This window comes from Mus caroli, unplaced genomic scaffold (genome assembly GCF_978045245.1).
Source record: "Mus caroli unplaced genomic scaffold, Mus_caroli_1 scaffold_8, whole genome shotgun sequence".
In the NCBI taxonomy this organism is placed as follows: Eukaryota; Metazoa; Chordata; class Mammalia; order Rodentia; family Muridae; genus Mus; species Mus caroli.
Genome location: NW_028227263.1, coordinates 115,815,598 through 115,831,688, shown reverse-complemented (window position 1 = coordinate 115,831,688; position 16,091 = coordinate 115,815,598). Strand labels below are relative to the sequence as shown.

The 16,091-nt window shown below is 52.4% G+C and overlaps 1 protein-coding gene across 4 annotated transcripts in view; it reads right to left on the bottom strand.

Annotated features, from left to right (window-relative positions):
• Positions 1-16,091, bottom strand: part of Sipa1l3 (signal induced proliferation associated 1 like 3) — a 198,059-nt gene that overhangs the window by 19,788 nt on the left and 162,180 nt on the right. For all 4 annotated transcript variants that reach the window (XM_085841952.1, XM_085841955.1, XM_085841954.1 and 1 more), the window contains 3 exons: positions 12,835-12,962; positions 9,491-9,609; positions 7,092-7,519 (listed from right to left, as the gene is read on the bottom strand). In XM_085841952.1, the coding sequence (XP_085698078.1) occupies positions 7,092-7,519; positions 9,491-9,609; positions 12,835-12,962 (675 nt within the window). The remainder of the gene's footprint in view (positions 1-7,091; positions 7,520-9,490; positions 9,610-12,834; positions 12,963-16,091) is intronic.

The window sequence follows — 16,091 nt, the reverse complement described above, 5'->3', positions numbered from 1 at the left end:
GGCCTGGTTTTAAACGTTTCCCACACGGCACCCCATAAAGCACCCGGCACTTCCTGCTGCAGGAGCTACCGATGCTGTATTTCAGGTGGGGGCACTAGGGCTGGGAGAGCTTAGATAGCTTCCTTATGGTGATGCATGGGATCGAGCAGCCTCAAGCTTTCTTCCGTACTCAACAAGATCACCGGCAGGAGAAAGGCACAATAGACAGATACTAAGCACAGCAGCAGCGGCTTCACTATGCCCACATAACCTTGGTTGGACCACAGCTATGTTACTGTTATCACCAAGGTTTTAGAGACAGGAACTCGTGTATCCCAGGCTGGCCTCCAGCTTGCTGTGTAGCTGAAGATGACCTTGACCTCCTAACCCTCTTGCCTCTACCTCCTGAGTGCTAGGATTACAAGTATGGAACACTGTCCAGCCGGGCCACCCATTATTGTCCCATCTAATGGAAGGGAAGTTGGGCCTCAGAGACTAAGGGCCTGAAGGAGTTCAGTGTAAGGCAGTCAGGCAGTAATGTCATGCCCACATAGCTGGGGCGGGGTTGGGGGGCAGGCTGCAGGCCACCTGGCTCACTCCCATCTTGCCCCCATCCTCCTCTGTGCCTGCTGTGACCCAAGCGTCTGGAATGATGGACTTCACCTGGATCTTACGTCCATCACTGCTTGTCACCTCCACCAAGTGCCACCCGTTAGCATCGCCACCATTGTCTCTTCCAGGGTTACCTGCCTTCCGTGTTCTCCCCACAGCCACAAGGACCCTGTGGAAATGTGCGACACTCCAGAACTCCTTGTGGTGTTGGCTCATGCAGACAGGCAGAGACCCCCACAGGTCCCACTCCATCTGCCACCTCCTGTGTCCTCAGTTTCTCCACCTGCCTGTCTTTTCTAGCAGTTACACAATGCTATTCCTCAAATACCCAGGAATGTTTCTACCGCAGGGCCTTTGAACTGCCCCTCTGCCCACAGATCTCAGGCACTCCCGCAGCCCCTAGCATTCTAGGAAAATAGTCTGGGTTTTTCCCCCCTTGCTGACAGATCTATCATGTGTGGTTCCAGTCTTCCGACACTGGCAGGGTGGGCCCCGGCAGATCCCCAGATTACCTTTGAGGGCTGTGCCCGAGATGGATCCCCAGACAGACTCGGAGACTGCTAGCTCAGCCCGGGAAGCAGAGCCACGTGCTTCCTCCCTGCTGGGAACGCCCAGCTGCGTCAGCTCCACGTGGAACAGAGTCTCAGATCCCCTTAGCTGACTGACAAATTGCTCTGGAAACTGAAAGATTTTGGCATGTGTACTGCTTAGGGGTCAGGTAGTTATGTGCCTGCGCTTGCTGGGCCTTTCAGGTGCCCACGACGGGCGCCAGCACCTGGCAGGGAGCTTGGCTGCTGGGCTCCCATGACGAATGTCTGGGGTGGGTGGGGTGGGCTAATATCTGTGAAGTAGCTGCAGTCACGGACCTGCACAAACAGATACAGGCTCTGTGGGCTTTGAAGAAAAGAGCTGGGGCCAGGCAAGAGGGTGGGGCCTTTCTGGGCGTGGCCAGGCTCATCTCTTCCTGGCAGCTTTCAAATTCTGCTCTGTCCTGCCTTCCCTAAACAGCCTGCTTCTTTCAGAGAAGACTAGAGTGCCCCACCTTTCCTCTAAAATTAAAGACCGATCTCATTGTTTAGCCCAGGCCAGCCTCCCGCTCACATTCTTCTTGTCTCTGAGTGCTGTGATTACAGGCTGCCCCCAGAGTGATATTTTAGAAAAATGTTTGTCAGATTAGGGGCTCAGCCACCTTCGCTGGCTCTCACACCCTCCAGGACCAGATGCTAGCTCTAACCACAGCAGTAAGCCTGCTAGAGCAGCCCTCTTGCCACCGTGCTACTCACACCTCCTGCCACGCTTCCCTTGGGGATCCACCTCAGTCTCCTGGCCACCAGACATTTCCAGAGTACTGCGAGGCAGGCCGGCGAGGTACGGTGGCCTTCGCTGTCTGGCTGCCAATCAAGACACTGCCTGCCTATTTCCCTCCTGAGCCTTGATTGCCATCTGTGTCTCACTTGGTTGTTGTCTGTCTGTCCATCTGTTTCCTCTCTGCAGCAGAATGTCAGCCCCGTGAAGGAGGACTGGACTCTGTTTCCGGGAGCACGGGGGTATCTAGAACAGCACTGTCGAGGAGAGCTGAGCTGGTCTGGTCTGGTCTGGTCTGAGATCCCCTCCAGCCAGAGTGGCCAGTGCTCATCACTTACAGCAACCAGGAAGAGCTCACCTCACCCCCTGGACATTTGCTCCAGGCCTGTGCCATCTCTGAGTGAGTTAGCCTCACCCTTCCTGGGACTCCACCTCCTGTCTTACCCCATAGACCTTTTTTTTTCTTTTTTTCTTTTTTCTTTTTTTGGTTTCTCTGTGTAGCCCTGGCTGTCCTGGAACTCAAGAAATCTGCCTGCCTCTGCCTCCCAAGTGCTAGGATTAAAGGCGTGCGCCACCACTGCTGCCCGGCTGCGACCTGAGTTTGATTCCTGTAACCCACGTAAAGGCATAAGGAAAGTACTGACTTCATCATGCCACCCGCTGACGTTCTCGTGCATGGTACACTATGTACGCTGACACACAATTGGAAGCCGCACACATCCGTCTGTCTCCTCCTGCTGAGACCTTTCCTGGCTTTCTTTAGCCCTTGGGATCAAATCCATACTCAGTAATGGAGTGCCTGAGTGACCTCGCTGGCCCCTTGGGCCTGTGCTCAGTGACATGAAGCACAACCCTCTTCCCCGGGCCCCACCCTTTGTACCTTCAGCTCCTACTTGTGGGAAACCTCTCTATAACCCCATCTTTCTCTTCTGCCCTTTAGATTTCAGGCAAGTCTCATTCTGTAGCCTCAGCGGGCCCATAAGTGACAATCCTGGATCGGCCTCTGGAGCGCTGGGGTTAGCACCACCTGTGTCACCAGGTCTGGATTGTTTTGTTTTTAGGTCAACATCCACAGCCAGGGTTGTGGGGTTTAGACTGTGCGTGGCCCTGACTTTGATTCCCAGCAACACCCCCTTGTACGTACCACCCTTACACACACACACACACACACACACACACACACACACACACACACACACACACAAAATACAACGCGAGCACCCACGTAATGACACTGCAGACTGAAGACATTGGCCAGCCTCCTCTGAGGATGCCTGCTGCTGCAGCTCATCCATGACTTTGCTACCATCTGCCTGTTGTCTTCCTGGGGCCAGCCAACACTGGGCCTGGCACACATGCACCTGCTCATGAATAAATGGCAAGTGCTGGGCAGGTGCAGACAGGGCACGGGGCTCTTGTGACAGGCCTGTGCAGACTGGGTGCTGCGTTCAAGTACCACGCTGTCTGACATTCTCAAGGACCAGACCCACAACAGTAGCTGCTGAGGGCTTCAGGGTTGTCTGCTACCAGGGGCAGTGTAGTCAGCAGATGCCAGAGGTGCCTGGGGTCTCCTGGATGAGGTCTGGGGGAATATGTACGTATCCATGGAAACGTGAAGAAGGGATGGGAGGGAAGAGTGCAGTGGGACAACACCACCAACTTGCTGCACTGACTGGAACACCACCTTCGCTCACACATGCGTCTGGTTGCAGTGTGTAGGTCTGTGGTGTGTATGTATGTGGTGTGTTATGTGTGTGGTGTGTATGTGTGTGGTTGTGGTGTATATGTCTGTGGTATGCATGGTGTGTGTGTGTGGTGTGTTATGTGTGTGTATATGTGGTATGCCTGTGGTATGTGTGGTGTGTGTGTGTGTGGTGTATATGTATGTGGTGTGGTGTGTGTGTGTTTGTGGTGTGGTATATGTCTGTGTATGTGCTGTGTGTGTATTTATGGTGTGTATGTATGTAGTGTGTGGGTGGTGTGTCTACGTGTGTGTTGTGTGTATGTATGTGATATGTCTGTGGTATGTGTGGTATATATGTATGTGGTGTGTCCTGTGTGTGTGTGTGTGTGTGAGGCTCATGTCCTTGGCACAGACCCTCCTGCCTCAGCTCTTCCCTGTGCTGGGATGAGATGGTGGGGATGGATCACTACAGCTGGCTGAATGTTTCTTAAAATCATCTCATTTCTAACACTGTGTGGTGGCAACTAGGTATACTTCTAGCACCTCAGAGGCAGAGGCAGGAGGACTACCACAAGTTTGAGTCCAGCCTGATCTCCTGAGTTACAGGCCAGTCAGGGCTACAGAGTAAGGTCCAATCTCAAAAACAGGTCCTCCTCCTCCTCCCCCCACACCACTGCCCACCGCACACACAAAAGAGGAGAAAGCAAGAAGCCCTTCCATCCATCTCATCTTCCGTAGGGTCCAGGGCAGTGTCTGTGAGATCAGGGGTGGGCTGCCGCTTCCTAAGGAAAGCCGCATCCATTTAAGAGGCAGCGGCTCCCTCCTCTCGGCACCCAGATCACCTCAGGCACCCCATTTTGGGAAATGCTGTTCCACACTAAAACCCCGTTGCCTAGGAGAAAACTTCAGGAAGCAGCTTTAATGAGTAGATAAGTATGACTTGCAATTAGCATCAATTGTCTATATGCAAATTAAAGCTAGCAACCGCCAGGGCCACTTGTATAGTGGGGCTCTCCGCCCCCCCCAACTCCCTCCACTTCTGGGTTTGGCAAATACTTCTCTCAGATATGGGGTAATTTGTTCCCACCCCCCTGCCTCATGCACTATCCATGCCTGGCATCACTACTGCTTTTAGATCATGGATTTCAAAACCCTACAAAAATTTTCTTTTCAGTGCTAGGGGTTGAACCCGGATCAGCTTGACAGTGAGGCCTCCAGTTACACCTCCTGCCCACGGTTAACTTGATGCTGTGTCTGTTCTGAAACAAGGTCTCACTAAGTTGACCAGGATGGCTTTGAACTTGTGATCATCCTGCCTCAGTCTCTCAATTAGTTGAGATGATAGGCCTGTGCTACCAGATCCAGTTCCCACCAATGTCCAAGGACAGGGCCCACACCAGGCTGGAAATGCCCTGCTATGCTCTCTTGCCTCCACATCCTGGCACCACTCAGTGGCACAGTTGAGTGATAACTAGAGACTGCCTGTTACCTGTGGGGGTGGGGCAGTGTTACCTGGGGCAGCACAGATTTCTATCTAAGAAGCACATGTTGAATGAACGAACGAATGAATGAATGAATGAAGTAGTCAGTGAGGTCAGAAGCTGAGAACTACTTGTCTAGGAAGATAGCCTAAGATAGCACCCTCATGCTGCCTTTTTCTTTGTCTCCATGGCAACACTCCTGGGCTCCCAGAGTCAGGAGCTCCTCAGAGGAGAGAAGGGAGGACTCAGGCACTCCCAATCTGCTGGGTTTTTTTTTTTTTTCTTTCTCTCCCAGCTCTCCTATTTCTGCTTGTGGTTCTGGGATTTGAACTCTGGGCCTCACAAATACTAGGCAAACATTGTGCTACTGTGCTACATCCCCAGTACAGCCATGATGGTTTTCAAATCTGTCAGAGACCCTTGGGGGAAATCACGAAATCCTTCTAGCAAGGAGGAAGCTATGTTCCTCAGTTTACGACCGGAGCAGATCAAGGTGTGCAGCTAATGAGAGCCACTGCTTGGAGCCCAGCTATCTCTATGCAGAAACACAGCTCTCTCCCACGTGAGCTTCTCTGAGTGTGGTCCTGAGACCGCACCCATCAACAGCTTAGAGCTGGAGAGATGGCTCTGCGGTTAAGATCACTGACTGCTCTTCCAGGGGACCCAGGCTCAATTCTGAGAACCCACAGGGTGGCTCACAATCATCTGTACCTCTAGTTCCAAGGGATCTGATGCTCTCTTCTGGTGTCCTTAGATGCCAGGCACATGTGTGGTACACAGACAGACATAACACATTAAAAAAAGAGAAACAAAAGGAAAAGGAAAAGAAAAAGAAGCCAGACATGGTGGCATACACCTTTAATCCTGGCATTCTTAAGGTAGGGGTAGGTGGATTACTGTGAGTTCAAAAACTACTTGGGGAGTTCCAGGCCAGCTAGAACTATTATAGTGAGGCCCTGTCTCAAAATAAATAAATGAATACATTAAAGAAGAAAAGAAATGAAACAAAGGCATGGGGTTATGGAGCCCCCAGGCTCACAGGCAAAAATGCAGGAAGCCTTTACCCCTGGAAGGCCTGAGCTTTTCTGGAGGTCCTGGGTTCTGGCCAATTGGGCAGGGAGGCTGTGGCTTCCAGAAGCGTGTCAGTGGGGCACGGTCCCCCAAGCTGGTCCCTCTACTGAACACGGCCTCCCTTTCTTGGGCAGACTGTCCATTGCTTTCCCGGGCGCACTAAGTGTGTGGGTTCAGACTCAGGGCTGAGGTCCTTCCCTCTCCCCATCTGCCTTCCTGTTTGTGCTGCTCAGAGCGTGGCCCTGAGACCACCATGTCCATCCACGTCTACGAGCTTTAAACGAAAATGCATCCATCTTCCTGCACCCCACCCAGCCTACCGAGGCAGAACTCAGGGTTGGGGGTGGGCCGATCAGGGGTGGGTCTGGAGACTATGGCTCAAAGCCAGAGAATGGAGGTCCACAGTGGCCCTTTGGAGACCCACTTGCAGCTGGGACAGTCACACGACACCACCAGCTGTGGGTGGCTCTGAGGACGCATTTGCCTTTTCCACCCAGAGGACTATGGCAGAGATGCTGTAACTCTCCTTTGTTCTCTGACCCCATCTTGAGACCTGACAGCCACCGGCATGGTAAGAGCTGAGGTCCACAAAGGCAGAGACCAGTCCTTGGGACCCACCGCGCATGCGGCGGCGGTCTACTCTACCCACTCTGGGCGTTGTGTTGGAAGACTGTTAAGTCCCTACTATTTTGACCTGCATAAATACACCTGTGATAGATAAGATCTGAAACTCCTCACAGAGTTAAAACCATCGGTCATAGAGAGCAGAGAGAAGACAGAGGGCCAGAGAGAACCCGAGACAGATGAAGCAGCCAGCCAGCCAAGAGCTGCTCTCCCTGTCTGGTCTTTTGTCTCCCTGACGGGCATGTGGCGTGAGCTCTCCAACCCAACCCTGCAAGCACAGTTATCAGCAAGTGTATCTTGGAGAAGGATCTCAAATTAGGGGTGTGGGTTCTCACCTGGGTTGCCTTGGTGGGTCTCGGCTGCCCCCCACCAGGCCTGGAGGAGTGCAAGAGCCCGAGGAGTACAGCTTCGGCCGGTAGCCCTTGTTCTGGCCGGCCACCACAGGTGCAGGGGATACTTCCCGCCGTCTGTCCACAGGGTGGGGTCTCCCGGCCGACTCTCGGCCCCCGCCACAAAGACCTATATTTCCAGGGGGCTTGTGTGGCTTGGTGGGCCTTGGTGCTTTGGCTAGGGACATGCAACTGGGGCTGGAGGTGTAGAGCGTGGTATCGATGCCACTGTCACTCGAACCTCCCTTGGAGAAGGGGTCCTGCTCTGGCTCCAGGGGGTCCAGGGGGTCGAACCATCGGTCATCACTATGGCTGCTGGAGGCGTTGCTGGAGAGGGTGTTGCTGCTGGAATGGCTGGAGTACTGAGGTTCGCCCTGGAAGGAAGGCAGGTGTGTCTGCCTGACTCCAGGGATGGGGGCCTCTGCCCACACTGCACCCCAGAGCCAGACGCATCCATATTCTGGCTCCTCCCTTACTGGTACAGTAACTCTACGTGACTGGAGTTACTTTCTCCCAGCCTCAGTTTTGTAAAATGGGTGTGTGATTAGAAGTCCTGCCCCATCTGATGCTTGGACTGATGTATCTCAAACGGAATGTTTCTCAAACCGAGGTCTAGGGCTCCCTTCTAACCCCAGCTCCTTCCTTCCTCGAGTCTTTTCAGCACCAGCTCTGCAAACCTGTTGCCTATATCTTCCAGACACATGAAGGAGCTGTCAGGTTGGCACCCTCCTTTGTTCTCTCTGGGTCCTGTCTGGCGCTGTCCCCCGTGGGGCGGCTGCTGCCCATTCCTCTTCATCCCCCTATCCAGATCTGTTCCCAATATGTGGGCATCTGTGTGGAGTCACGCCCCTCCTCGCCGACTTGGAACTCTCCTGGGGCAATTTTAGGGCACAGGTCGGAGTCCTTACCACAGCTCGTGGACCTCAGTGGTCTGACTCATGCTCTGGTGTCTAATGTCGCCTCCCTGTCTCTCTAGATCACTGCTCCAGCCACGCGAGTCTCCTGTGTTCTCTGGAGGTGGCAGGAACAAGCCTCCGGGCCTTTGCACTTGTTGTTCCCTGTCTGTGACATTTTTCTCTCAGCTCTTTTTATGGTTCCGTTCTGACTTCATTCAAAGTCACCTTCTGCACTGGCTAGCTTTATGTCAACTTGAGACTAGAGTCAATAGTGAGGAGGGAATTGCCTCCGTAAGACCAGGCTGGAGGCAAGCCTGTAAGGCATTTTCTTAATTAGTGATTGAAGGGAGGGCCCAGTCCCGTAGGTGGTGCCATCCCAGGGCTGGTAGTCCTGAGTTATCTAAGAAACCAGGCTGAGCAAGCCAGTAAGCAGCAACCCCCCTCTCCCCCATGGCCTGTGCATCAGCTCTGCCTCCAGGTTCCCGCCCTGATTAAGTCCGACCCTGGCTTCCTGTGGTGACGACCAGTGCAGTGGAAGTGTAAGCTGAAGCGACCCTTTCCTCTCTGAGCTGCTTTGGTCCTGGTTTTGTTTCAGCACAGCAGTAGTGATGCTGGCTAAGACACCTCCTCTCAGGGCTCTGGTGAGTATTACCTAAGGCCACACTAGGCTTTCTTAACATGCTATTATGCTTCTGCCCATTTAGGGCTTGCTACCCACATTGGGTTGTCAGCTTCCTCAGAACAGTGGCTCCTCTGTCCTCTTCATCTGTATGTTCCCAATGCTCAGCCTGAGAAATGAGGTCGTCAAGACCAAACTGGACATACAGGACTCCATTTCCCAGCCTTCTTTGCAGGGATGGAGTACTACCCATGGCAATGCATGGGGGTGACTCATGCCATCTCTGGCCTGGGCTGAAAAATCTCCTTCTTGAGCCCCTCTTCCTTCTACCCTACCACTGGCTGCAACAATGCAGGTCCTAGCAAGGGACCCAGGACAGGGCTTGGAGGCCTTGAGGGACAAGCAAGTGACAGGGAGCCTGAGTCCCTGACTCACCCTGTGCCACACTGCATCCTTCTGGGAGAGACTGACCTTCTATGGCCGAAGGTCTCTGAAATGCAGGGGCTGCAGGCACAGCACTTGCCTACCAGGACCTCCGTGGTGCAGAGAAGGAGGAAAGGATTTGTCAGAGGTTACTCGGCTGAGTGTTGGAGCCAGGATGTTATTTAGCCCCTGTAGAGGGGATCGTGGCTATGGCTGAGGATGAGCCCAGCTCCAGAGGCCACACCCAGGGAAAGCTGCACAGCAGTCTACAGCCATGTGCTCAGGAAAGCTGCCAGCCAGCCAGCAGCCAGCAACCCGCCAGCAACCAGCCATCGCAGGCCTCACGCCCTGAATGAGGCAGGGCAGGGCAGGGCAGGGTGGGGTAGGGTAGGGTAGGAGTGACTCACTTTGGAATGCCTATTGGGAGAATCTTTGCCAGCTGCGTCCTGCCTGGAGGGATGCTTGCTGCCAATGCTTCCAGTCATGGCGGAGAGCCTGGCCTGGGCCGGCACGTGCCACAGAGGCTCTGAAGGAAAAGAGGAGACACATCGGTGGTTAGGGGTGATGTAGGCCAGGGCCTGGTACTCCTCTCTAACTGTGGCTGTATGGTCCTGCACTGGCTAACCTGTCTGCTCTTCAGGCTCTCTATCAGTGCAGGCCTACACCAGCACTCAGGAGCAGGGGCATTTGATGAGCATGTACTATGTGGCAGAAAGCACTCTTTGAGCTTCATGTTGTTAACTCATCCCCAGAGGAGGCTGAGAACTGCCATGTACTGGCCAGCTGCAGCCATGTAACAGCCCCTTCCTGACAGAAGAGACTGGAATCTTACTGATGCATGTGTGAGTATGGGTGCCTGAGTGCCATGGCGTATGTGTAGAAGTCAAGGGCAGCTTTTGGGAGTTGGTTCTCTCCTTCCACTATATTGATGTGGAGCTGGGATTAAGGCTGTCAGTCACTCCCATCCCCAGCAGACGTGGGTGCCTCTTGTTCTTTCTGGAACTTCACTCCAAGCTAGCTGGTCTGAGGCTACAGACAATCTCCTGTCTCTGTCTTCCATCTCACTGTAGGAATGCTGGAATTGCAAGTGCATATTACCACATCTGGAGTACAACCACATTTGAGTTACAGATGTGCACCACCACATCTGGCCTTTTGCATGGGATCTAGGAATTTAATACAGGTTATCAGGTTTGTGTGGCAACTGCTCTTATTCAGAGTCAACTCCCTAGCCTTGTTTTCATTTATTAAAAATTTTATTACATCACTTGTTTGTGTCTCTGTCCATGTCCCTGGGGTCTGAATTAAGGTCTTCAGGCCTGGTGGCAAGTGCCATCTTGCCAGCCCCTTATGTTTATTTTTGAGACAATGTCTCGTTATAGAGCCCAGGCTGGCCTGGGACTCATTTTGACCTTCCTATTTCAGGCTTTCCAATGTTGGGACTCTAGACACGCACCACCATACCTGGCTGCATGTATCACTTTGCTGGGTAGGGCCAGCACTACTGAAGTAGATATGAGAACCACCTTGAGTAGAAGGGTGTCATCAACGCTCAGAGAGATCAAGTAACTGGCTCCAGGTCGGGGGTCGGGGGGTGGGGTGGGGGAGAAACTGCCAAGCAGGACGTGGAGGTCAGAGTCTCTGCCATCTAGTTCCCCACCATTCTGGGGCCTGCCAGCAACAACCAACAGTGACCACAAGGGCCTGGACAGTGTCCTAAGGATGGGCAGTCCTGGGGCCTGGTAGGCGTGACTCAGACCTCCAACCTTCCTTGAAGGGGAGATGGACTCTGCCAAGGGTTTGGATCACGGTAGAGGATCCGTGTCTGACCCGGAACTTACTGCCAGGCCCATGAGAGCATGAGCTTACAACAGCAGTTGAAGCCCTTGAAGGCCTCCCGGGTACCTCAGGACCTGCTAAGGAGGATGGGCCTGGGTCTAGGAGACACTTTGCTAACCTGAGTACTCTGTGGCTGTATCCACACCCTGGGGATGATGGGGCGACCCAACAGCTTCCAGTTCAAATCCCAATGATGCCACCCACCAGCAGCAACCTCGGGCAAGTGACAACCCTTCTGTGCCTTGCCTGCCTCATTCTTGTACCTGGCAGTCATGGTGCTGCTGTGACTCAGCAGAAGGGAACGTGGGGCACCTAGCACAATGCCAGGCTTAGGGCAATTATACAAAACTGGGCTGCTGATGTCATGGCTCTCTCTGCAGGGAGGCTGGCAAGGCCCTGTGTGTGCCGCTGCTTTAGGTCGATAGCCTGGTGCTCTTCTAAAGCTTTCCCTTTCCTGCATCTTCCACGTGTTCTAAACTTCTTGATGACTTCTCAGCATAGATCTTCCCGGCGTACATGTGTATGCACGTGTATGCATGTCAGGGAAGGTGTTAGTCACCTTAAACTAAGGTCCCAGGAAGGAAGAGGAGGCTGGGACTCTAGGGGACAGAAGGGAGAACAGCGGGGACTGATGTCCCCCTCTGGGGCCTCTGCTGAATGCTGGAAAAGTCTCCCCATTTTGCACTTTGCTGTGTTAAAAGAGCCAGGTAACATATTTCTCTCCTTTTCTGAACGGAGTGGGAAAATAAAAAGACACAAATCTGTCCTGGAAACAGAGCACAGATCCATGAGCAGCACCAGGCAGGAACAGAACAGCCCACTGAAGAGGGCCAAATGGGGTCACAAGCCCTCAAGGTAGCCGAGACACGAACAGCAAGGACACGCTAACGCTCCTGCCTGGGCTCAACCACTGTCTGGTTCAGGACACCTACGCAGTCCTCCCTTCTGCTAATCCTGGGCACGTGGATGAAGACACCCTTCCTGGCTGCCTGGGAGCCCTCAACTCCTCCCAGAAGCACTTTGCCTCTCTGCCTCTCATCTTCCTTTGGAACCCACCTGGATGCTCACCAGAGGTCGTCAGGCTTCAAAGGGGTTACAAGGTTGTTACAAGAGACTGTTTAAGTATTCATTCAAGTGGTACAGGTACAGAATTCATAACCGGAGTGCGTGTGTGTGTGTGTGTGTGTGTGTGTGTGCAATGTTCAATCCCGTCAGTCAGAAAAATGGAAATTAAGCTGATGGTATGGTCATACATGCCTGTAATCACAGCACTCACGAGGCATGGACAAGGAGGATTAGAAATACTAGGCTATCCTCAGCTACATAGTGTGAAGCTAGCCTGGGCTACATCACATCACATCACAACATAACATACATTTTTCTAAATAAATGAATGAATACCTGAGTTCAGCTGAATTGAATTAAAAGAAAGAGACAAAGAAAATGACACAGTGACAGCACTCTAAGTCCACCCCAGGAGCCCAGATAGAAAGGCTTAAGGACATACGGCCATAGAGTGCTTCTGTGTCACTGGTGGGTGTGGAAATGGTTCAGCACTTTGGGGTATAGTTTGGTGCAGTTTCTTATAAAGTCAAATACATAAGGAACACACAGAGAGACAGAGGAAGATGCTCCTAAGCAGCCTCAAACTGGTCCCCGTAGCATCCCTCAAGCACCAGAGTGGGGTGTACTCAGACAACGGAACGGTAAATACAGAAATCCCACGCTACATCCAGTCGTGTGGCTGCCCGCACTAGCATGACACCAAGTCCCAGAATCCAGAAGCACATGAACAGAGTAGACATGGCGTGACTTTATAGTCTACACGGTCCAAACGCAGCTGAGAAGGGAGGGCACCTGTGCCTTCTCAGGGAGAAGTCCTTGGGAAGCGGCAGGGGGTGTTGGGGCTTACCTGGTTTTGGGCGCTCCATGGTGCTCTCCTGGCTGGTCAGGCCACCTGATGAGGAGTCACCGCTGGACATCCCATCATGCATAAAGTGAGGGTCAAATGACAGCAGAGGGTGTGGGGCAGCTGCATACCTGCAGAGCAGAGAGTGAACAAAGGTGAAGTCCCGGAGGGACAGCACCATGTGAGCCAATGACCTGCTTGCCAGTGGCTTTTTAACATCCAGGAGGCTCTGCTGTGGATGGGAGGCAAGGAGCTGCTGGCAAGGCTATCTGCTATTAACTGAAGCTCAGCAAAGAGGCTCGCCTGCCCGGGATGTCTGCCAGGGAGGTGGTGGCGACAGGGAGTGCAGGGCAGAGCAGGCTTCTGAAGGAGGGAGGGTGCACAGCCCTGCTTGTTCAGGGTTCTGCCTCTTGGCTGTAGGGGGGTTACCTGGCTTTTCTGGGTGCTTTGGCCCCAGCCTCACTGCAGGCTCCCTTCTCTCTGAGGTCACTAAGCAAATCAGGCAGCATTTGGTGGGTATAGCAGCCTCAGGCTTGAGAATATGGGGATCATACCTCACTGTTGTCTCTTGCCTAGTCAGTTATAATTAGTTCCGAGGCCAGGGCCTCAGTTTCCCTAGCTGTTAGGAGGTGACACAAAGGGAGGTGAGATATTTGGTCTACAGACTAAGACCATGTTCCTCTGCAGTTGGAGGAAGATGCCAGCCTTCAGTTGGGCAAGAGCTTTGACTGAGCTTTGGTTTGTTTGTTTGTTGTTTTTAGGTTAACAACATTCTTTTAAAAATATTTTTTATCACATTTATGCATGTGTGAGCACACATGCCTGTACACACATGCAGAGGTCAGAGGACACCTGCAGGAATCTGTTTTCTCCTAACATGGGTTCTAGGGACGGGATTCAGGTTGTCAAGCGCTGGCAGCAGGTGCCTTACCCACCTAGAGATCCTGTTGCCTCTGCCTTTTTGCTTCTGTATTGTTTTGAGGCAGCATCTCATGTAGCTCACACTGGCTGGGATCTGGTTATGTAGCAAGAGATTACCTTGAACATCTGCTTCTCCTGCCTCCCACCTTCCCTGATGCTAAGATTACCAGTGGGTACCATGATACATACTGGGCTAAGTTGTAGTCTTTGTGTTTGAGAATCACAGTCAAGGTTGAGGAGTGGAGAAAGAGCAGAGATGCCCCCAGACAGCATCTCACACCACAGGCAAGGGCCAGAATTCAGGGAGGTGGTGGTGGAGGACCGGGAGTTCTCTCACTGTGGGGTTCCTACATATATCTCTTGTTTGGGCTTGAGTCTGGACACCCCCCCCCCCACCTCCCGTCCATGTTTTAGAAGCCCGATCGATTGTCAGCTGGTGCCTCCATTCCGGAAGGTTATAGGAGCTAGGGAGGTGAGGTCTATCCTGAAGAAGCAGTTGCTCCTGGGTCACACTGTCCTTGATTCCCTAGCCTGCTGTGACAGAAGCAGTTATCTTCCCCCCCACACTCCCACAGGCACACAAGGCCAAGCAGCTATGGCTCAACTGCCCTTGAATCCAGAGATCAATTCTCCCAAGTTGTCTCTGCCAGACACTGGGTTACAGTGACACAAAAGCAAGCCCCCCTCTGTCAGAACACGGTCCAAGAATGGTGTCGCGTGAGGGAAATCCTGAACACTCGTGAGAAAACTCCAAGAAACCAAGGCAAGAGTGACCCCAGTGTCTTCAAAGCCACAGAGCTGTCCTTGGATTGTGCTCTCATGCCTTTCTAGGGGTGACAGATAGGGTGAGCTTACTTCAACGGGCCATTGTTTGTTTGTTTGTTTGTTTTTAAGCTTTATTTTATTTTATGTGTGTGAGTATACTGTAGCTGAACAGATGGTTGTAAGCCTTCATGTGGTTGTTGGGAATTGAACTCTGGACCTCTGCTTGCTCCAGCTGGCCCTGCTCCCTCCGGCTGGAAGATTTATTTATTTATTATATGTGAGTACACTGTAGCTGTCTTCAGACACACCAGAAGAGGGCGTCAGATCTCATTAAGGGTGGTTGTGAGCCACTATGTGGTTGCTGGGATTTGAACTCAGGACCTTCGGAAGAGCAGCTAGTGCTCTTATCCGCTGAGCCATCTCGCTAGCCCCCAACTGGCTATCGTTATTTGTATATATGCCATATGGCATCTCTTATCCTGGCGACTGTACATTTACCGTGTAGTTCGTAACCCTCAGTCTAAAATGTCTGGTTCACGGAATAAAGCTCACAATTGCCAGAGACTTCAGTGTACCTCACTCACCAGCTCTGTTCTCCTAGGTCCCAGGGTCTCTAAAATGGCGAACACCCCACACCTCCCCATGTCCATCTATCTCTGGTCAAGGCTAGAGTATGGCCTTTCCTGTCTAACTGGGGTTAGGTCAGGGAGAGGTGTATGGCACAATTATGGCTAAATGCTGGCTTTTTTTTTTTTTTTTTTTTTAACGGATGGTTGTGAGCCACCATGTGGTTGCTGGGATTTGAACTCTGGACCTTCGGAAGAGCAGTCGGGTGCTCTTACCCACTGAGCCATCTCACCAGCCCGGCTTTTAAGGTTATAACATATTTGTGACTTTCCACTCCCATCATATCATGAGTCAGGTTTCCTGGCCCCTGTGATTGCCTTGATTTGGGGTGGGGGGCAGGGTTTCATGTAGCCCAGGTTAGCCTTGATATCACTACATAGCTGAGGATTTACTTGAACTCCAGATCCTATAGTCTTTAGCCCGTGATAGCACATTTTAGGAATCTGGGCTCCATCAAGCTAGGCAAGTCTTCTATCAGCTGAGCTACATCCTTTAACCCTCTTTGTTTTCTTTTAGGCTTTGATGCTAGGATTGACTGACAGTCTTACTCTTGGGCATATACTGTGCCAATGAACTAGATACCCTCAGACCCCAAGTACATCGTTGTTAATGTAGGTTTCAGACTTTCCAGCATACCCTAACTGAAGTGGGAGGGCCAGACCGTTGTGGCTTCTGGCAAACACCTCCATCTCCTTGCTCCCAAGAAAGGCAAGAAGAGATGGCCTCTGTGGGTAATAGCACGTGCCGCCATGTCTCATGACCTGAGTCCAATCCCTGGGGTCCACATGGTAGGAGAAGAGAGCCAAACCCTATAAGCTGTCCTCTGATCTCCACATGTGTGCCATGAAGCACGCAGGCATGCATGCATGCACACACACACACACACACACACACACACACACACACACACATACACACTTTTAAAAAGACAACGTGGTGGTTTGATT